At 41.8% G+C, this 20,385-nt stretch overlaps 3 protein-coding genes across 8 annotated transcripts in view; 1 reads left to right on the top strand and 2 right to left on the bottom strand.

Moving 5' to 3' along the window:
• Positions 1 to 9,437, bottom strand: part of agtpbp1 (ATP/GTP binding carboxypeptidase 1) — an 18,672-nt gene extending 9,235 nt beyond the window's left edge. Inside the window, exons 1-15 of one of the 4 annotated variants that reach the window (XM_049762290.1) lie at positions 9,310 to 9,437; positions 9,063 to 9,232; positions 7,872 to 7,930; positions 5,341 to 5,471; positions 3,072 to 3,139; positions 2,913 to 2,976; positions 2,528 to 2,674; positions 2,242 to 2,373; positions 2,050 to 2,143; positions 1,933 to 1,970; positions 1,525 to 1,733; positions 1,144 to 1,321; positions 990 to 1,031; positions 284 to 384; positions 74 to 190 (exon numbers count right to left, since the gene is read on the bottom strand). In XM_049762290.1, coding sequence (XP_049618247.1) covers positions 74 to 190; positions 284 to 384; positions 990 to 1,031; positions 1,144 to 1,321; positions 1,525 to 1,733; positions 1,933 to 1,970; positions 2,050 to 2,143; positions 2,242 to 2,373; positions 2,528 to 2,674; positions 2,913 to 2,976; positions 3,072 to 3,139; positions 5,341 to 5,471; positions 7,872 to 7,903 — 1,353 coding nt within the window. In that variant the 5' untranslated portion in view covers positions 7,904 to 7,930; positions 9,063 to 9,232; positions 9,310 to 9,437. Of the gene's footprint in view, positions 1 to 73; positions 191 to 283; positions 385 to 989; positions 1,032 to 1,143; positions 1,322 to 1,524; positions 1,734 to 1,932; positions 1,971 to 2,049; positions 2,144 to 2,241; positions 2,374 to 2,527; positions 2,675 to 2,912; positions 2,977 to 3,071; positions 3,140 to 4,108; positions 4,781 to 5,340; positions 5,472 to 7,871; positions 7,931 to 9,062; positions 9,233 to 9,309 lie in introns of those variants that run through there. The other 3 variants (XM_049762292.2, XM_049762291.2, XM_049762293.2) reach the window with 3 other exon arrangements.
• naa35 (N-alpha-acetyltransferase 35, NatC auxiliary subunit) lies at positions 9,006 to 16,269 on the top strand. 2 transcript variants are annotated; one of them, XM_068650149.1, is made up of 23 exons: positions 9,006 to 9,113; positions 10,261 to 10,389; positions 10,456 to 10,489; positions 10,578 to 10,692; positions 10,848 to 10,922; positions 11,004 to 11,171; positions 11,251 to 11,317; positions 11,405 to 11,448; positions 11,530 to 11,580; positions 11,839 to 11,922; positions 11,993 to 12,107; positions 12,179 to 12,357; positions 12,458 to 12,517; positions 12,587 to 12,693; positions 12,940 to 13,006; positions 13,085 to 13,183; positions 13,260 to 13,438; positions 13,510 to 13,646; positions 13,871 to 13,938; positions 14,012 to 14,152; positions 14,640 to 14,762; positions 14,974 to 15,054; positions 15,123 to 16,269. In XM_068650149.1, exons 2-23 carry the CDS (start codon positions 10,269 to 10,271, stop codon positions 15,180 to 15,182), a joined length of 2,175 nt encoding a protein of 724 aa, XP_068506250.1. In that variant the 5' UTR covers positions 9,006 to 9,113; positions 10,261 to 10,268; the 3' UTR covers positions 15,183 to 16,269. The 2 variants fall into 2 exon arrangements, with proteins under 2 accessions (XP_068506250.1, XP_049618251.1); XM_049762294.2 differs by lacking the exon at positions 9,006 to 9,113 and adding an exon at positions 9,411 to 9,556.
• golm1 (golgi membrane protein 1) lies at positions 15,840 to 20,385 on the bottom strand. Of its 2 annotated transcripts, none has more exons than XM_049762299.1 (10): positions 20,171 to 20,385; positions 19,386 to 19,521; positions 18,892 to 19,071; positions 18,768 to 18,822; positions 18,111 to 18,213; positions 17,782 to 17,899; positions 17,559 to 17,712; positions 17,144 to 17,278; positions 16,568 to 16,720; positions 15,840 to 16,424 (listed from the first exon to the last, which is right to left on the bottom strand). In XM_049762299.1, the coding sequence occupies exons 2-10, from the start codon at positions 19,512 to 19,514 to the stop codon at positions 16,327 to 16,329; spliced, it is 1,125 nt and encodes a 374-aa protein (XP_049618256.1). In that variant the 5' UTR covers positions 19,515 to 19,521; positions 20,171 to 20,385; the 3' UTR covers positions 15,840 to 16,326. The 2 variants fall into 2 exon arrangements, with proteins under 2 accessions (XP_049618256.1, XP_049618257.1); XM_049762300.1 differs by having other exon boundaries at positions 17,559 to 17,709; positions 20,171 to 20,384.

Below are 20,385 nucleotides of genomic sequence, written 5' to 3'. Positions count from 1 at the left end.
GTGAATGCACCACAATGTTTTTCTTCCCCTTCTTTATAGTCAGTCATTATTTTTCAAAACCATTCAGCCATACCTGAAAGTCTTGAGACAACTCCACAAAAAACTTCTCATAGACTCTTAACTCTTCGTAAGGTCGACTCGGGATCTTCTCAGGGTGCAGCTTGTTTATATCCTTTTCAATGTCGTCGTTCTGATAAAAAGGATAAACACTACATGGGTAAAACTGCCTTTCTACAGGCACGGAGGGAAGAAAAAAAAAAAAAAAAACAAGTGCAAGAATTACCAGAGAGCCACAATCCTTCTCATCTTCCTCGTTCTCTGTATCGTTCTCCGTGTCTGCCTCTGTGTCCTCGTTATCGTCACTGTCATCCACCACGTCGTCCACTGGTTGGACATGCATGCACACGGCACATAGTTTATCATTAAGGCTCCACACAAAGATCATGCAGCCATGATCAAATGATAATACGTACTTGTGGAAGAAAAAGGAACATTTCTTCACGTACATGATAATGCTGATGACCACCATGACTGTGTGATAGTAGAAAATGATGATGTCACTGTCCTCCTGACCTAATTAATACCAATAGCAATTTGATTCCTGATGAGCTATTTTAGTAGCCACAAAGTAAAAAGTGAAACAGTGTTGCCCTTGACCGATGCATTCAACTCCCTTGTACTTTGCAGCTGCTGCAAAGTTGCCCACTGCTCCATTATGAAGCACACACAAACGGGATGCGTGTTAAATGGAATTCAAAAATAGAGACAGAATATTTTCATGACTGCTGAATGTGGATCATAAAACCTGATACAGAGGAACGTGTAGAGTCCTCTCAATTGGTTCTTCAGTCTACCTACACTATTCCGGTGCAATGCTGTGTTTACATGTGAATAAATGACCTTTAAGAGCATGAAAGAAGCATGATATGAAGCATGTATGATGCACGCTAGTTTAGTGATGACTCATGCATTGTCTCGAACAGTCTTACCCTTCTTTAAGGGCTCGCTGCAGACCTGAGCATGTGTTCTTCCTGTAAGTGTAGCAGTGTGTGAGAAACATTACTTGAGTGTGTGTGAGTGTGTGTGCGTGTGTTGAAATCAACGCGGAGCTACCCTGTGATGTTTTTGCACACGTTTTCTCACCTTCGGGGGGTTGGCTGTAGAGCCGTGCGACCGGCCCTGAAGGCAGAACGTGCTCCAACTGGTAAGTGAAAGCCGACTTGATGGTAGGCAGAGGCAGGCGATTTTTGGGGAAGCACTTCCTCATGATGAGACTTGAAGCGTTGACAAGAGGATCCAAGGTGCGCACCGAGAGACACTCCTGGGAAAATATCACAGTGGAAATACGATGACATCACAACAAACCTTGCAGATCAACTTCATTTGCCTTCAAAAAACTGAATTATGTTCACCTGCGAAGGTTAGAATCTTACGCAAAAGCCAAATATCGTAAATGATTTGTGATTATATAACTTGTAGGCTATGATGTGTGTTGCCATTTATTAAACACTCGCTCTCACTCACTATTGAAGAGTTGTAGAGAATGCGCATGCCGTCAGCTTTGGTGAACGCCTGCCTGCCCAGCTTGATGTTGGTGACGTTACGCAGACACCCCAGCAGCCCCTTGCGGATCACCGTGTGACGATGCCACGTGTCCTTGCGGTGCCAGTCCAGGTAGAGGGAGAGCAGGGTGGGAACGTAGTCGCCCTCCACTGCCCGCCGAGCATTTGTCTCTGATTGGAGAACCAGGAAATACGATGAAGTACATTAGGAAAAAGCATTTGCCCACTTTCTGATTTTTTTTTTTGCCAGTCAGTTTTATCAATCAAGGAAATAGTTTTAAGAGCCCCCCTATATTCCAGAGCATCTTGGCATCAGACTGTAACTCTATAGAGGCATCAAACCAGTGCACCCAGTTAAATCAATACTCACTGGATTTGAGTAAAGCACAGAGCGCATCCACAGCGACCCTACAAACACAGACGATAATTACAAATGCAGCCAGGCCATTGACATTTTGTGGAGTATTTGGTATCCTTTCATACGTACTTGATCAAGGTTGTGTTTTTCTTGCTGTACGGTGCCACAATCTTGAACATCAACTCAATAGCTCCACTTTTGCCGAGGGATATGGCGTTAATAACTTCACAGAGGTAGAAAAAATAATAATAATCAAGCAGAATGATTTTTTTTGGGGGGAAGGGGATGAATGACGATTGAGCAACATTGTAGCTGACTTACTGTTAGCTGAGTAAACCCGAAGAACCTGCAAGCAAGGCAGGAGCAACTTGGCATTTTGGAGGTTCTTCTTGATCAGGTTTATTGTGATGTTCAGAGCGCCAGTCAGACGTGCCTTCATGCCCAACTTCCTGTCTAAACGCACACACACACATGCATATGCACAATAAAGCAATTGTGTAAAATTGATAGCAAAGAGTACCGCTACTTTGAAATAAGGCTGGGATCGGGACTCGCTCATCCCTAGTCTGGAACATATCCTCCGTACGGTCTTTGTAAAGTGTCCTACCTTTCGGGCCCACCTTGGCCAGCAGGGAGTGAAGCTGCAACATGAGCTCCTCGCTGGGGTGAAACTCTTTGTTGGCGTTGATTAGAATGCGGAGTAACACCGCTGTTCCGCCCTTTGATACAAAGACCCCCACTCTGCGTCCTTTGCCTGCACCAATAAAGAGACAGTGATACATCTCAAATGAAAGTCAAACTGTTATGTTATGGAGGAACTGTTTTGCCTGGATGGTGGGTTAGTGGAAGCTAAAGACCACATGTGCATGCACATGCTCATTTGCGGTGGATATTTTTTATTAAGATTACTTTTTTTTTTTTATCTTTTTTTTATAACTTAGTGGACAAATGATGAATGGCTAGAAGATAAACACCAACAACTACTCACTCACCCAAGGTCAGCAGCTCACTGAGTATGCACAGGATGTTCAAAATGGTCTGGGTGTCTCGGGTGATCTGTCAGATTATTAGAAATTAAATGATTAGTTGGATTAGTAGGTAGGTAGACGGACAGAGTGGCAGGCAGACTCCATCAAGTGGTGCCTACTGACCTCCAGTGAATTCAGGATGACATCCATGCCGCTGGTGCCTTTGGACATCATCTCCTTCGACGTCTTCTCTGCATGACAAACAGGAGACTGATGTTCATACATCTACTGCAACTCAAAGGTGTCACCACAATGTGCCAGTGTGTCTGGATGGCTCCCTCCATTCGCACGACACACATTATTTGGACAAAAGTAGTAAGACATTTGGTCATTCAGAAGAACATTTGAGGATCTCTTATACCGCTATGGCCAAGCTCAATTTAAATAAGCCATATCTACTGTGTGTATGACAATATTTAATGAAAATATGAAAACTCTCAGCGGTATTACTATATTCTAGAGTCAAACTGTCACATTCATGAAAACTTAATGGTACAGTTTCAAATCTATCATCCAAGTGCTAAATTTAGATAACCACCCTTACAACATTTACTAGTAATTTGAATAACAAAGGTGGATTTTTTTTGGGGGTGGGGGATTCCTAATTTCACAACTACCTCATCTGGCAAACATAATAACAGTAATAATGTAAGCGATAACTAATTTGGAAATTAAATGCAAACAAATAACACGTGGTAGTTTAAATACATTTGATAGCTGGCGGGCAACCCATTTTGTACTATTATTAGCATGTGTGATGTATTACAAGTTGCAAATGCTTCCATACCAAACTTCTAGTGGCATATGATGTTTAACCTTTTCAGGGCATTCAACTTACTTTCTATTGCCTCTGATGTATGCGGGTACACGCTTAAACTGAGTTGGGAATGCGTGCAAGGCCAGATTTAAATGAGGTTTATTATTGTGATTTGGTTTGCAGTGGTTTGACAGCATTTTCTAATATTTTTCCACTGCAATCAATATAATGCAACTACTACAGTAAAAAGTGGAGATGATATTCAAAAGGTGTAAACATACTAGGTCCATATATTAGGTCACATATTTTTCTTGTCACCTATACCTGAGTACAATGAAACATTTGAGAGTGTCACTCGTGTTCCCAAAAAGTCAATCATCTAACAAATTAAATCAAGCTTTACCTGGAGAGTCGGGGCGATTGTCGCAGTGCTTCCTGCTGTTGCCACGCTCCATTTATAGTTTCTCAAAGACTTTATTTTTTGCTAATTGTATTCCCAAAGCTGCGTGTCCTTGACACTGTGCACAGAACAAGCCTGCGCAAAATACACTATGTGTTGCTGTAGAATGAAATGAGAGCATAACCTCACACATTTTCCCCAATTAGTACTGAGGAGCAAGAGGCGGGGGAATAAAATGACAGACGATTTGAGTGATGTGTCTCTCAGGACACGTGAGACGGTCCACTAAAAAAAAAAAAAAAAAAAAACTGTCAATGCCTCAGCCAATGCCCCAGCCACCCTTGTTCTTGCCCTCTGAGCCTCACACACTTTAAATATGAAACCTGAGGACACCAAAGTCCAGCCCAAGGTTTACAATTACCGCTAGACAGATCGGTCGCTGCGTCACACACCCTGGGGGTCTTGTGCTGTGTGTGTGGCAGATGAGAGGAACAGCTGACAGACAGGAGGGGCATGAATGAGGGTGACAGACGCAGTAAGACATTCCGCTGCACCCATTCGTCATGCGAGGGAGGTATGACGATGTTCAAGGCTTCAAGAAAAGTGAGAGGTGTTGTGGTGGCCAGCAGGGCTCGAAATGCCACCTTTGAACACACATCTGAGAACTGAGCAAGCATCCCTTGGCAAAAACATAAAACTTTTTTCCATTTGTACAGATACAAAAAATTTTTTGTTTCCTTTCTTGTATGTTTTTTTTTTTGTTCAAGTAGCCGAAACTAATGTTTATGACTGATCAATACTTAGATGCTATAAAACAAATTAATAGATCATTTAAAAATGTAATAATTGAATCACTAAAAGGGTTATTTGTCTGTATTTTAACTGTCATCCCGTATGTAAGTAGGGCTCCAAAACAGTTGACAGGAAATCCTGCTCCTGCTGTATTTAGAGCCATGTATTGTACTGCATAGTGGACGCCACTAGAGGTCAGTAAATTGCAGTGGTAGTGTAGAAAGTGGTACGTTCGCTATTTTTAAGCATGAGTGCACAATTTGTAGACTATTTCAGAATGTCCACCACTTAAAAAAAAAGATAAATTTAAAGAGACAGTATTTTGATATTCTCTGCTCTGTACAATTATTCATAAGATTCACTATATTGATGAAAAAATTGCCTCCTGGAGGTTTACAAGCATGATGATAAGGTTTCGAGATGTATTATTTGTTAGTGCTCACCCTGTGTCTGTATGAGATGCAGGAGCTTGGAGGTGATCTGACGTGCTGATTCGGGATCCCTCACCATGGAGTCTCCCGACAGCTTCTCCAGCTGGGCCAGCAGGATCTGCACTCTCGAGTTATTGGGGACACTGGGAGAGAAACAAGCGCTTCCGTCAGTAAACTTGAATGGAATTTGCTCAACTCTTGATTGCATTCTTGCAATGTGGACGAAGAAATAAATCTACTTTGCTGGACTTAGGGTCCTCTCGATCCAAATTTGAGGGTAACCTTGCTCTTTATTAATTATGACTTGTTCTAATTTATGCGTGCGATAAAGTGTGTTTTTGCACTTTGCTCAAGACTCTAATGTGTTACCGTTTTCAGCGGGCATTTTATATTTCATATTCATTTGTTTTTGTGAAACATTTGGTCATGCATGTTACTTTTCCTCTGGCCAAACCAGACACCATCAAATATATTTAGATAATTTAAAGGTTTCTGACCAGGATGCACCTAAATGGTGCACATGGAGACTGGAGAATTGAATAGTGGGGAATAGGCACCAGTAACAATTTTTTACATTTGAAGCTAGAAATGAAAATACATATTAATGTTGTGTTGCTGGGCTGTTGTTGTTTTTTTACTTTAGACACTTCTTTGAAGAATTGCACTACTACGCACTTTGCTGAGACAGCCTTTAGACGCTTTCCGAATCATACAGAAGATTTTCACATTCCATCGTTGATACTAAGTGCGTCTCCTCCCAACTGATGTGTTCAATGCGCTTTGAGCTCTGAAGGATCCCTTTGTACTATTTTGAGTTTTGTCTAACAACAACAGTCTTAAATCTGTAGAGCGGAAAATGGACACAACTGTGTTTCATCCACTCATTTGCACATTGGAATGTTTGGGAGAAAACAGTTGTCCTTTGGGATACATCAGGGTTATCTGAGGTCAGCCATTTTAGACTTTTGTGCTGTATTAGTTTAACCCTGTTCTGTTCAAAGCCTCCAAAATGACACTTAATACAGGAAATAAATCATCGGCTTTTACACAGATTCAAAGCGAAATTGAATTATAATCCTCGAGGGAATGAGGTTGCATGTAAAGCGGCCATGTTTTGACAGATATCAAAAATGCAAGTGGCATTTATAGGACTAACAAAAACACCAGCGTCCTTCAGTAGACACAGTTTCAGTTAGTACATGGCGAGCCCTTTTGGTCAACTGGACGAACGGGGTGAAAGGTTGCCCAACGGGTTGGTACATGTGAGAAGAGAGTCAAAGCCGTACCCAGTGCAGCTCAATGTTCCCCATGTCCTTATAAAGACACAGCAGACAAGAGTGCACAGTGGGGACAGCACCGGAAGATATAGCAAGGCAGCCCAAGAGTTCAATACATGCCCAAATAAACACATTGCATCACTTACAGTACACATCAAAGGCTATGAGAGTCATGCTAAAAACAAATACAAAACAATTTCCTCATAATATTACTCATTATCCCTTTATTTTCATTGGATTGCAACTTTTACTCCCTATTCATTAATGCATTCTCATTAAAAGAAATGATGCCATTGTCAAGTGTTTTGTATTATTCCAAACATGAATTTGTAGAAAACTTGTAGTTTCTTTTTTAGCAAAAATGAACAGTTGTTTTTGTGCTATTTAGACTTTTTCTTTCTTTCCTCAGAAACCAATGACTTTAAGTTATTTTCTTGTGATATTTCAAACGTGATTGTATAAATGTTTTTTTTCACCATATAACAACTTTATTGCCGTAAGTACGTTTTTTTTTTTTAAATGTAGGTATTTACTTTAATCATTACTATTAAAATTCTCATAATTCTTTTATAAACATTAAGTGATGACGTTATCATTCATTTAAATGTTCAGAATATTGAAACATTATTCTCCTAAAATTATATTATCCTTGTCATTTACAATTGTTTCTACATCAAGAACACTATAGTCAACTGTAACTGCTTTGTTTTCATAAATTTGAGTTTTTTATTTAATATTACCAAATTATTGCTGTAAGTTTTTTCTCTCTCCTATACTGTCTTTTTAAATAATACCTTACTGATGCAACAGTTTTGTAATGTTTGTAGTATTATAAATGTATTTTTTTCTATTTTCCTCATGATCTATTTCCTGTATAGTCTCAGTTTTGTCAATAATATTGCTAGTTTATTCTTGTAATATTCCAAGATTTTTGTAGCATGGCATTCATTACATTTCTTTACTGTCACATTGTCTCAATTCATACAGTACATTTACATAACACATTTAAAAATGAAGAATACCGATAAAAGAAAAAAAAAACTGCACATTTTCCCATGCTAACCTTCACGTGAAGCTTTCGTACACAAAAACCAAACAACAGAATCCAAACTGATGCAACCCTGGACGTTTAAGCGGTATGAGAAAACACTTGAGGGTGTATGATTAAGAGAGAGCAAATTCTTGTGATACAGGACAAACTGCATAATTATACAAAAATGCTTTTTAAAAAAATGAAGTGTTTTTTAAAGTAAAAAAAAGACTCACCCCTTCTCTGAAGCCATCTTGGGTTTGTTCATTTTTGTCACATCAACATGTTATGGTGTCTGCGAAAGAAATAAACACTAAATGCAAGCAGTTTCAAAACTATGTGACTCGAGTGTACTGAGTAGGTCAATACAGGAGCACTTGAAAGGCAAGATAAGGCTGGTCATAAACAGTTGTAGAAGGACATTGCGTCTTAACTATATTATGCTTCGTCCGAATATACAATATGTGACATTGGAAGACAACATGAAGCTATTTTGCGCTGTGGAATGGAGACTAAATTGGGTCACAAGTCAATTTTTATTGACAACTGTCAAGGGCAACTGTTTTGATATATTTGAATTATTTGTTCAGGCACATCATTTCGTGGCAAAGGACATTTAGATCCGTGCTTGCGCTAATAAATACTTAGATGTGGGTATTATTATTGTGTCTACATGTGTTGCTGCACTGTTAGCAGTTATGTGGTTGTTTTGTGTCATGTGTTCTGGAAAGCACTTTATTGCAGCTGCAGCTGTTATTAAAAAAAAAAAATAACTGGCCGAGGGCTTGTATCTCAAAAAGCTTTTTATGGTGATATCTTAAGGCACAGTTGTATCATGCATTTCATGTAATTCATTATTCATTTATGATGCATTTTAGTAAATTGGAGTGCGCACAGAAGCTAATCATAACCTGCAAAAGAAAAATACTTGACTCTCTGGGCCAATGGGTACCAGCAAGAATTGGAATTGGGAACTTCCTTTTTATTCTTATGAGCACTTGTGTGTTCGGGTCCTTCTCTTTTTGGCCTTATTTACACGTGCAGGTTTCCAACCCTCTCGAAATTGACGAGGCTGTTACCATAAGTTCTTACTGTCACTTGACAACCATTGTAATATGAAAGATGGTTGACAGCATTCCGACGACCCTTTGATAAATGCACCGCGGAAGCAAAGTGAAATAACAACGCAGATGAACACCAAGTCGTTGCTAAGAACTAAGTCACCACGGTTGTCTGCAAATACGTAATAATAAGATGAAGAGGCTAAAAAGGTTAGCGGGCCGGGGCCGTTGCACCTGCCGCCGGGGACGAGTCAGCTAACGCAGGACTGCGCTCCAAATAAAGCCGATTTTAAAAACGCCCCGCCCGCGTTCAGATAGAGCAAGTCTGCCCGGGCGGCGCCCTAAAAGGATGAGCATTGTTTTTACCTGCGCAGCAAGGAACGGCTGTCCTCTTGAGATAACAGTGACGATCAAAGGGTGTGTATTTATCCGCTAAGAGTGCGTGTTGCTTGGCCGGCTGGCTGGCTGGCTGGCTGGCTGGACAGGCTGGCTGGCTGAAACGCCCTGGTGATGTTGTGATGAGGGTCAGCCCCCGACTGTCAGAGAGAGAGGGGCTGTCAAAGTGAGCAAGCGAGCCACGCTAGAGTACGACTCTCACTGCGGTTTTACGTACTCAAACGCCTTTGATACAGCCAGTGCGCCATGGTCGTCACCTAATGCAACGCTAACGGGGTTCTATTTAGCACTGGGGCGTGAAATACAAACGGGAAGCGGCTTGTTTTGGACGATGTGCAAAAAAATACTACAAATCCCTGCAGTTTGCGTTTGCTGATGACGTCATATTCTTGCGCCCGGGTTGCAGTTCCCGTGAAATATTTCTCCTTTTAGCCAAAGCTGCATGGCTATTACAATATAATAAGGTATGTCTCTCTTTTCAGTCAAAGCACCAAAAGGATATTAGTATCATCATTCGTTAGACGTTGAAAAGTTTAAACAGTAAATATGTCAAGTTAGCTTTGGCTACTGCTTTTTAGCATTAGTCTCTTGCTAGCTCTTCATCGTTTTTATTTTAAAACCTTGTCTGTTTTCATATTGTCTCTCGAGTCATTTAGTTTGCATTAACGAAAAGGTGTGTGCGCATCTCTTTCCTTTCACCAGTTGCTTGTTGTTGCTGTAGATTATCTACTGAATGTCATGTTATTGTGAACTGGCACTATTTGTTTATGTAATTGGAAAATGAAATACAATGCACGAATGTTCGAGATTAGAATACGTGTCTAAAGTAGTAGAATGATCTTCTGTATCTCACTTATAATAATGGACTGTTTCTTTTGCCTGAATCCAGTTAGACATGTCTTTAAAGTCTGCTCTAGTCGTTTTGCTGTAGCTGTAATTGTTATCTTAATACACTGAGACAGGGTTTAGTCATCTAAACTTATAAGTGTGATGAGTGTTCTCCCCTTTTTCATTTAACAACCAAGTACTTTGTGCAGCCAAGCGTGCAATTGACACCATTTTCGGCTCCCTCCTAGCATGAACTGCTTCTCTCCGTGTGATGCTAGAGTTGCATATAGATGTGATTATGAAATGTGTCTCGTTTGGCCCACTCTGTGTGTATATTTAGTTGTCACCATGGTGATGAAGTCTTCGGTGGAGGAGGACGATGCCGGCTGGGGTCTGGGCATCCCGGATAAGATGAAGAACAATGCCAACTGGGTGGACATCACCCATGATTTCAAGAGTTCCTGTAAAGGTACATAACAATGGACATACAATGTGTTTTCCACTCTTTACATTTACTTTCATTTTACATATGCAGAATTAAGCCTTGGGGAGCTGCTTCATGACAAGCTGTGAGTATGGAAAGAACCGGAATAGTCAAGTAGCGTATATGCAAATGAATTTAACGCAAAAAATATATATATTTTCAAACGGTGGCAGGTTCGGCTTGTTTGAGGCCATGTCGGCCATCGAGATGATGGATCCCAAAATGGATGCCGGGATGATCGGGAACCAAGTCAACAGGAAAGTGCTCAACTTTGAGCAGGCCATTAAGGTATGCCGCTGCTCTCATCGGACACAATGCACAAGTCATTTCATTAGGCTCTACATAGAGAAAAGTCTTTCCTACGATGGGCTTACTTAAAACCTAAACTAACCCTAACACAGGCCTTTTGAAAATCTAACCAAAGCTTGATGTCATAATAATAGGAACACACCATCAAGGTGAAAGATTTGAGCCTTCCAGAACTCATCGGAATCATGGACACGTGCTTCTGCTGTTTGGTGAGTCTCCCCGTTGAAAATTCAATGATTTCTCACGAACGTGAGTGGGTTTGTCATGTGCTTACTCCGAACCGCGTGTAGATCACATGGCTGGAGGGCCACTCCCTGGCTCAGACGGTGTTCACCTGCTTGTACGTCCACAACCCGGACCTTATCGAGGAGCCCGCCCTCAAGGCCTTCGCGCTTGGCATCTTGAAAATTTGTGACATCGCACGGGAGAAAGTCAACAAAGCGGCCGTGTTTGAGGAGGTGGGCAGCGGGGTAACATCTTGATGGATGTGTGAGTATTCAAACCTGGGGCTGACGTAGGCTGTACGTTTTTATGCAGGAGGACTTCCAGGCCATGACGTACGGCTTCAGGATGGCCAACAATGTCACAGACCTGCGGGTCACAGGTACATTTTTCTTACTATGTTGTCTCAAAAAAAAAAAAAAAAAGTTAAACGAGCAAATATCAGGAATGTCACCTTACTGTCTTCCAGGCATGCTGAAAGATGTGGAGGATGAGTTGCAGAGGAAAGTCAAGGTAACCTATTTATCAACTTTGATGTTTGACTCGGTGGTTTATATTTTTGTTTGTGTGTGCACGCGTCCGTCCCTCTTTCAGAGCACACGCAGTCGTCAGGGCGAACAACGAAACCCAGAGGTGGAGCTGGAGGTGAGTGATTGTCTTTCAGTTACGTTACGAGGAATTCGTCCCTACTTTTATCGTCTTGTAGAAGATAATCAAACGTGGCTTCCCTTTCCTGCACCGACAGCAAATATTTGGTGTGACTCATGAAAATAACTTCCCGTTTCTGATTTGTCAGTTATGTGCTCGGGTATAGTTGCTGTCACTGACTTGCATTCCTCCGCCATCCTTTTTCTTCCTGGCTATTCTTCGTGCTGACACGCCGTTCCTGTTTGTTATTTCCAGCACCAGCAATACTTGGCACTGTTCAACCGTATCAAGTTCACGCGCCTTCTCCTAACTGCACTCATCGCCTTCACCAAGAAAGAGGTAACTTGAACAAGTTCCACTTCAGTGACAGGCACGGAAGTGAGCGAGGCTTCTTTGTGTTGTGTAACAGACCAGCTCAGTGGGGGAGGCCCAGAAGCTTGTTGCCCAGGCAGCTGACCTCCTGTCAGCCATTCGTTCCAGTGTGCAGTATGGCATCCAGTCACAGAACGACACCACCAAAGGAGGTTAACAAAAACACACACATGCACGCGTGTGTTTTTGAAAAGAACAACTTATTGATTGATTTAAATGACAGATCACCCCATCATGATGGGCTTTGAACCACTGGTCAACCAGCGCCTGCTGCCACCCACCTTCCCCCGCTATGCCAAGATCATCAAGAGGGAGGACATGGTAGCCTATTTCGGCAAGCTCATCGAGCGCATCAAGACTGTCTGTGACGTCATCAACACCACAAACCTGCACGGCATTCTGGTAACAAAAGCAGAAAGGACAAAAAGAGTTCATATTTGACAGTGAAAACAATGTCTTTTTATATCGTATGTCTTTTTTTAATGTTTGTTATTCTGAACAGGACTTCTTCTGTGAGTTCAGTGAGCAGTCTCCTTGCGTGCTGTCCAGATCTCTACTTCAGGTAGGCTCAAGCCCGTTCTGCTCAGTAACGCACTGATGACAATGAATATCCTTATTGTGGTCCATCTAGACGACTTTCTTGATTGACAACAAGAAAGTGTTTGGCACACATTTGATGCAGGACATGATCAAAGATGCCCTTCGATACTTTGTCAGTCCTCCTGTCCTCTCATACAAGTAAGTCTGCTATTATCTTTCTCTACATCAGGGCCATCACTACATCCAGCAATCTGCTTCTTCCTTTCGATATGCTGAGTTAAATTGAGGTGCATGGTTTTAGAATGTGGGAGCAAAAAAAAAACCCACAAAAGCACAAGGGACTAAATGCCATACATATTCAAACCCAGAACTTATGGCTGTGAGGCATCCACTGTTCCACCAGGAGAAATCGTCAAAATACATGCGTGTATCTTGTGTGCGCAGGTGCTGTCTGTTCAACAACCACCAGGCCAAAGACTACATTGACTCCTTCGTCACACACTGTTCAAGGGTATCTCACCTGTCTTTTGCGCTTCTGACCTTCATTGACGTAACTTTCATCCTTTTATCTTCTCGTTGATTTTGTCAGCCGTTCTGCAGCCTGGTCCAGATCCATGGACACAACCGAGCTCGGCAGCGGGACAAGCTGGGTCACATTTTGGAAGAGTTTGCTACCTTGCAGGATGAGGTGACATTTAATTCACAATAGCACACAGTACACAAACTAAGAAGCACGGTAGTCACGTCTCCGACCCCCCTGGCAGGCAGAAAAAGTTGACGCAGCCCTGCACAGCCTGTTGGTCAAGTACGAGCCCCAGCGACAGCACCTGGCCTTCCTGGGTACCTGGATACTCTACCACAACCTGAGGATTATGATCCAGTACCTGCTTAGCGGCTTTGAGCTGGAGCTCTACAGCATGCACGAGTACTATTACATCTACTGGTACGTCGCTCAGCCTCGTAGCCACGATAGCTGTGCTAAAGCTAAGCGAGTAACAGCGAGTCACTGTGCAGGTATCTGTCGGAATTCCTGTACGCGTGGCTGATGTCCACCTTGAGCAGAGCAGATGCGTCGCAGATAGCTGAGGAGAGGATCCTGGAGGAGCAAGTGAAGGGACGCAGCAGCAAAAAGAGCAAGAAGAAGAAGAAAGGTACGCAGGATGTAATCAGTGAGACGACAACACCACCACGCATGTGCGCAATCGTGAATCCATCTTACACAAACCCTGTTTGTTATTCAACACTAACAAACAACCTTCATGTGAGGTTCAAACTTGAGTTCTGTTATTTGTAACTGCGGTTGAAAAGGAAAAAAAATGAAGTGCCTGAAACGAGAAGTCCTAACCTCAGTAAACATGTCACCGTTTGTGTGCAGTCCGCCCCTTGAGCAAAGAGATCACCATGAGTCAAGCCTACCAGAACATGTGTGCCGGCATGTACAAGGTACAACAGCGCCAGCCTTCTTTAGACTCCACTAAGTATGTCAGTAAGTAACCCTTGTCCGCCGTGTGGTCAGACAATGGTGGCACTAGACATGGACGGCAAGGTGCGCAAACCTCAATTTGAGCTGGACAGCGAGCAGGTTCGCTACGAGCACCGCTTCGCACCCTTCAACAGCGTCGTCACCCCCCCGCCTGTACACTACATACAGTTCAAGGTGTGTGTTTTTGCTTTCAGGCCTTCTTTTCTCATGATGTGATTTGGAAAGGTTCAGTGAGCATTTAATGATGGAACTCCTGTTAGAGATTTGCTCACTCCAACTTATTTTGCAAGAACGAAACAGAAGACAAGCAAGTTCTTTTAGACACCTGCAGGTGGAGAGTCCATTCGTCGCTGTCTGAACAGCGATTATCGAATGAAGTCTAAAAGTCTCCTCCCTGCAAGGGCATATTTATTAGGAGGAACAGAGTGGGGGTGGGAGTGGACAGGTTTGGTGAACCCCCGGCCTCTGATAAGATCAGAGCAGGGGGTGTTTTACACTATTGTGGGAAACAGACTCTGCATTGTGAGGGCCAGACGTGATTGAGTTAATTATCACATTGTGAGGGCCAGACGTGGTTGATTCAATCATTACAGTCTACATTCCAACATAATCATAGGATCAAACTAACCTGAAAACCCTAACAACTCCCACCACCCAACAGGAAATGTCTGACCTGAAGAAGTACAACCCTGCCCCGGGCTCTGCCGACCTCTACCTGGCTGCCAGCAAACACTTCCAACAGGCCAAGTTAATCCTGGAAAACGTTCCCAGCCCGGACTCAGAGGTCTTTACTTTCATTGACTTTAATTTGCGAGTTTAAGTTCTTAATCGCTCTGTCCTGTATCAAGACACACAGTAATAACATCATTCAATACAATATAAAGAATGAAAACATTTTTGCAATGTTTTTTTTCCTGTAATTCATTCCATACTTATAATACATGTAGATTTGATGATAAAACATATGCATAGTCATTTGTATTGTGTGACTGCAGGTGAATGGTATCCTGAGAGTGGCCAAGCCCAACTTTGTGGTGACCAAACTCCTGGCTGGAGGACACAAGAAGGAGACCATGGTATGGATAACTTCAATTCTTATTATAACAACTATAATCACTTACATTTTATTGACTTTCCTCGCTAGGTGTTGCCTGAATTTGACTTCACGTCTCACAAGTACTTCCCTGTGGTCAAGATCATGTGATGCGACAGATCCAATCAGCTGCTGTGCTTCTGATCCACTCATTGCAACTGTGTGTGTGTGCGCGCATGTGTGTGTGAGAAACTCTAAATTGTACATGTATGTTTGTATGGCCAGTCTGTGACCTGTGGCAGCTTTGTCTATCACGACTGCTGCCCACCCATCTAAGTCGCAATCAGAGGGATGGAAAATGAAAGCTTTCCTGTTCAGCCCTCCAATAAAAATTCCACCAGCCGCCACTGGTTAAAACTTGTAATAAAAGTGTTGTTATCAAAGGTGAATAATCTCCATTCTATTTCATCACAATTACTCAGAAATCAGTTGACCAGTTTAACTATGTCTAGCTCTTGAAGTTTAACTGATTTGACTAGATCTCAAATGTATTTAAATGATCATTTTTAGTTTTCACTATGTCAATTATATTAACAGTGGCGATTGGGAATGATCAGTCTGCCATTATAATAAACATACATTTAATTTAAAAAAAAAAAATACTTGAGGGTTCAATCTAAAAAAAAAAATCAAAATACTTGCCTATAATTTTTTTGTTTTATACATACAAGCTTGTAAATTATTGTTCCCTAAAATCTAAAACGACTTATCAGTAATCGTCTTTTACTTTTCATTTTATTCTCATAAGGAGTAACGGTAAACAATAAATCCTCTGATCAACACCGCTTTTATTGTATGATTTTGTTCAGCAAGAAATTTGTTCAGCAGGTCAAAAATATATTTACACATTAAAAAAAAAAAAAAAATCTCTCAAATACATACTTAAAATCAAAGTGATCTGACTGCTAGTGCAGATAAGATTTGAGTTCATTCTTCAATGGTTCCCCTCTATTAGATTGTTCAGAACAACTAACTTTAACTTCATTCGGTGGAAATATTTGGTGGATGAGTGAGCACATCTGACCTGCAAGCTCAGATATGACCCGTAAAAATTGTCATTAAAAACAAACTTTTTGTTGGAATGTTTTGGACCTATTAAACGGCAGCCCAGCAGCCTGCGATTTGTTACATGTCTACTTGGTGTGTTATCCAACAAAGAAATTTGTTACATGTCTACTTGGTGTGTTATCCAACAAAGGCGTAGTCTTCTACTTACTTACTGTAGATCTACTAATTGAGTGTGTGTGTTTTCCCCTTAATTCTGAGCCAGTTCAGCTTGCTTGTCTGTCTCAAACTCTCCTTCGTTGTCATCGTCGCCATTGTAGTCAGCCAACTCATCTTCCATCACTTTATCTTGGGGCACAAAAAAGCCATAAAAAAGAATCACTACTGTGGCGCGATCACACAAGAAACACACAAAGCAAGCTCAAGAAAAAGAAACAACTTCAACATCATGACACGATGCTTTAAAGTTTAAACACAGAATACACACGTACCTATAGCTGCATCCCGTTTAGGTTGCCGTTTGTCCAGTTCCAGTCCTCCTCCCAGCGCCTGCTTGTCATCATGGTCATAATTTAGTTCCTCCTCTGTGGCGATCATGTCCATTTTCCCCCGTCCATTCAGCACTTGGCTCATTCCCCTATTCACTGTTTTAAGACATCAAGACATGTCCCAGCACAGAAGCATGTTTAGATGTAGGTCCCAACGTTGACCAATAGATGTCGCTATTGCGCTGGGTCAGACACCTATTTTTAATGGTCTTATTACACAGGCGTGTCAAAAGCACACATTACAATCAGCAGCAGCTAAATCTCATTTATTTGCAACTTTCTCTGCCCTCACACCTCTTTCCTAGTCAGCTTCTCCCACCATAGATGCCAAAGAAGAATCTAGTAGAAAAACCGATGAATGAGGAGGATAAAAATGGTAGAACTGAGAGGTTTGTTTATCTATGTCGTCATTTTGTGGGGATGGCAAGTAGAGATGATGTCTCATTATTGACGTGTGCCACAATCATCCACTACATATACAGTTGTTAACAAACACCAAGTTCACTCGGTGTCTCTCACCTTGTGTCTGGGCGGCAGCCCCGTCTACTCGTGTCTGGTTACGTGTCAAAGAGGATTTCCTGGTCTGCGCCAGCAGGTCCACGTCAGGTATTTTTATGGCCTTTTTAGTTCCATCCTCAATGCCCACTGCAGCACCTGGAAAAAAAAAGTCCTTTATTTTTATTTTAATTGAACATTAATTAGACAATGTGATTTATGTAAAGTGAGAAGTGGATGCAAGGGCTGCAACTAACAATCCTAATAATCAATTTTTTAAATTTATTTTCAAAGATTTTTTTTTAATATATTTTATCTCTATTTAAATTCAAGACCTCAAATTGACAGTGTGACAAATTAATTGATTACCTAAATAGTCGATTAGTATGATGATCAATTAGTTGTTGATAAAACGTACCATATTATGAATGTGCTTTACCTTGTTCTTGCAATATGTTGTTAGCGTACGAAGAGACGCTGGCTTTTGTCGTTGTGAGGTTGGAGGAGTGGCTCAAGTCAGACGAGCCCTTCAGGGACACGTTTGCCGCGGCGGCTTCCACTTTGGCACCATACTTTTCCGCCTTCACACCCTGCTGACAGTTTACCAGTCATGAGACGTGATTTCTCTCAAACAGCAGGCCTTTCGAACGTTGGTGAGTTACCTGGGTGACGTCTGAGACGTCGTGCTTGGCCATCTTCTTCTCCGCTTCCAGTTTGGCAGCGGCCACTCGCTCGTCACACAGTTCCTTCTGGGTGAGGATCTGTGAGTTACAGTGTGTCCTACACACAAATAAGCACGTTAACATTGACCATAGCATGTCATTCCTAAGCATGCGTTTGCATTTGTGTGTTCACTGTTGAATAAACAAAAGCTGTAGTCCTTTAATACTCATTCAGTAGCGCCACCTGAAAGTTAGTTTTCCTCACTTTAAATTGTCCAAGGGTGTGGATGTCACCGGTCAAACAAGATTGGCTTAAAGGCGTTTCTTACATGTCATACGTGAGTTTGTCATTGAGGGTTTTGACATTGCTCTGGCAAGCCTGCAGCTCCTTCTGAAGCTTCCCCAGGTCATCGTTCATTTGATTTAGCTGGCCTGCCAACACAAAGGAGGTAAAGTTAAAAATAAAGTGTTTTCAATACACAACAAAATGGATACAAAGACAAGCTCCATCAATAAAAAATGGTGACAAACTTGCTTGGCATAGCCAATTGTCGCTAGGTAGAATTCAGAAATATGGCGGAGGAAGTACGGGGGCAGTTGCCACAAACAGTATGTCAGAAAAGAAAATGAAGCTAAATGCAGAATTAGGATTATGCGAGTGCCGTGTACACGTTAATTTTGCTAATGAACCCGCTACTCTGAGTCGGTATTTAATATAAGTAAGCAGTCATCCCGGATTAGACACATGAACACTTCACGTCTGGCACAACACATTAACGGTCGTTTCACCAATGCTGTAATGGTATGTTTATTTATGAAACTGCAGGTGGCCTTTATTTGTACAAAAACAAATATGGCAGTATATTACAATTGATGTCAAGTCTATTTAAATAGCCGTTAATCACAGAAATGTCTCAAGAGGCTTCACATGCACATTTGTTTTTTTTCCTTTTTTACACCACTAATAGATAGAAGAAAATGGCTACCTTTAAGTTCTTGTATCGTTTTGGTACTGGTGGAAATGTTCTGCTGCAGTGTTACCTGCGGAAAAAAGTAACAGAAAGTGAGTTTAGCATGGTAATGAACTTGGTGATTAGATTTATGTTGGACCTTCTCCTGGCTGCAGGTATTCTGAAGACCCTCCAGCTGTTTCTTATAGCGATTCTCAATGAGGTCAATCTCATCCTTCTGCCTGTCGATCTCCTTCTGGAACTCGTATTTCTTCACTTCGTCAGCGCCGCGCTCTACCGCCCCGCGACGCAGTTTACCCTCCAGTTCGTATAGCTTTGTCTGTCGCCAAGACACACGGGGAGGCATTCAGATGATGGTGTCACACAAACCTCCACCGAGGCTTAGAACATTTAAATCAGGATGATGGAAATTGCTGCTCCGAACTCAAACCAAATTTAACTGTATATTTTGTATAAACTTGCATGCAATTTGATTAAGCAATATCACACAAGAGGGAGAAATTTGCTCTAACATCACTCCTTCTCATGTGATTGTTTATTATTGCTACTAGCTAATAAATAAACGTTGGTTAAGATTAGACGGAAAATTACGATCAAACATGCTACGTGGACGATATAACGGAAAGATGTTACCTGTAGCTCAAGGTTACGTGAGCTGGACACCCAGTAGTTGAAGCCCAGAAGCAGGATGCAGGCAACCAGGGCACCAATCATTAAAGGCGGAGCCCTTCCTCCTCGCCGCCCGTTGACCAGACCACCCATGACTTGTCTACAAACACACACAAGTGGGTGATTGACAATAATCAAACGACACAACGAATCGATAATAATATTCACACAACCTGGAGTCTAGACTAGAAAAGAACTTTAAAGCGGCGGCCAGGCAAGTCTGGAAAATCATGTCAAAGCGAAACCGTAAGCAGAGCTGCACGATAATGTTGGAACGCATGTAAATTAATGGCATTTATTTAGTGTTTTTTTTTTTATTGCTACATTTGAAATTTTAAAAGGTGTTCAGTTTTCATGCTGCTAACAACAATCAACTACGGTTGTTGTTTGCGATGGAAATGGGCGTTGACGATGTAATGACACGCCAGCACTGGATAGCAGAACAGATGAGTCGACCTAAATCATAGCTTTGAATAAACAAAGCTCACATACATCAAGCTAAAGCGCCGTATGATGCAAACAATGGCAGAATCTTTGTCACGTCGTTAGCATTGCCTGATAAAACATCCCACTGATCGTTAGCTAATGACTTTAAAATGAAAGTCAATAATATGTTTCCTTAAAGTTAAATAAACTAACTTGCTATAAAGGTAGCTTGGACACTAAGCTAACGCGCATTCAGCTATCGTTCTTTCTTCAGTTCTTCCCTATTGACACGTTAGCTTGCTAAGAGGTTAGCATCATCTTACCCTGGAAAAGTCAAAGACAGGAGATGAATGGGTCGCCCAAATGATTCGACGCCTTATGATCTTATAGTGTCGCGGCGTTGCCCCGACTTACAGAAAAGGCACATTACGCAGTGTTGTAATTGACGTTTGAGTTAATGGCCAAACACGAATGGCAGCATACTTCTTTTCACTGTGGAGTCCCGAGTTGACTTGGACCGCAGGTGCTGCGTTCCAGT

The sequence above is a fragment of the Syngnathus scovelli genome, chromosome 3 (assembly GCF_024217435.2).
Source record: "Syngnathus scovelli strain Florida chromosome 3, RoL_Ssco_1.2, whole genome shotgun sequence".
Classification (NCBI taxonomy): domain Eukaryota; kingdom Metazoa; phylum Chordata; class Actinopteri; order Syngnathiformes; family Syngnathidae; genus Syngnathus; species Syngnathus scovelli.
The sequence above is the reverse complement of the archived record's forward strand: the minus strand, read 5'-3'. Positions and strand labels throughout refer to the sequence as shown.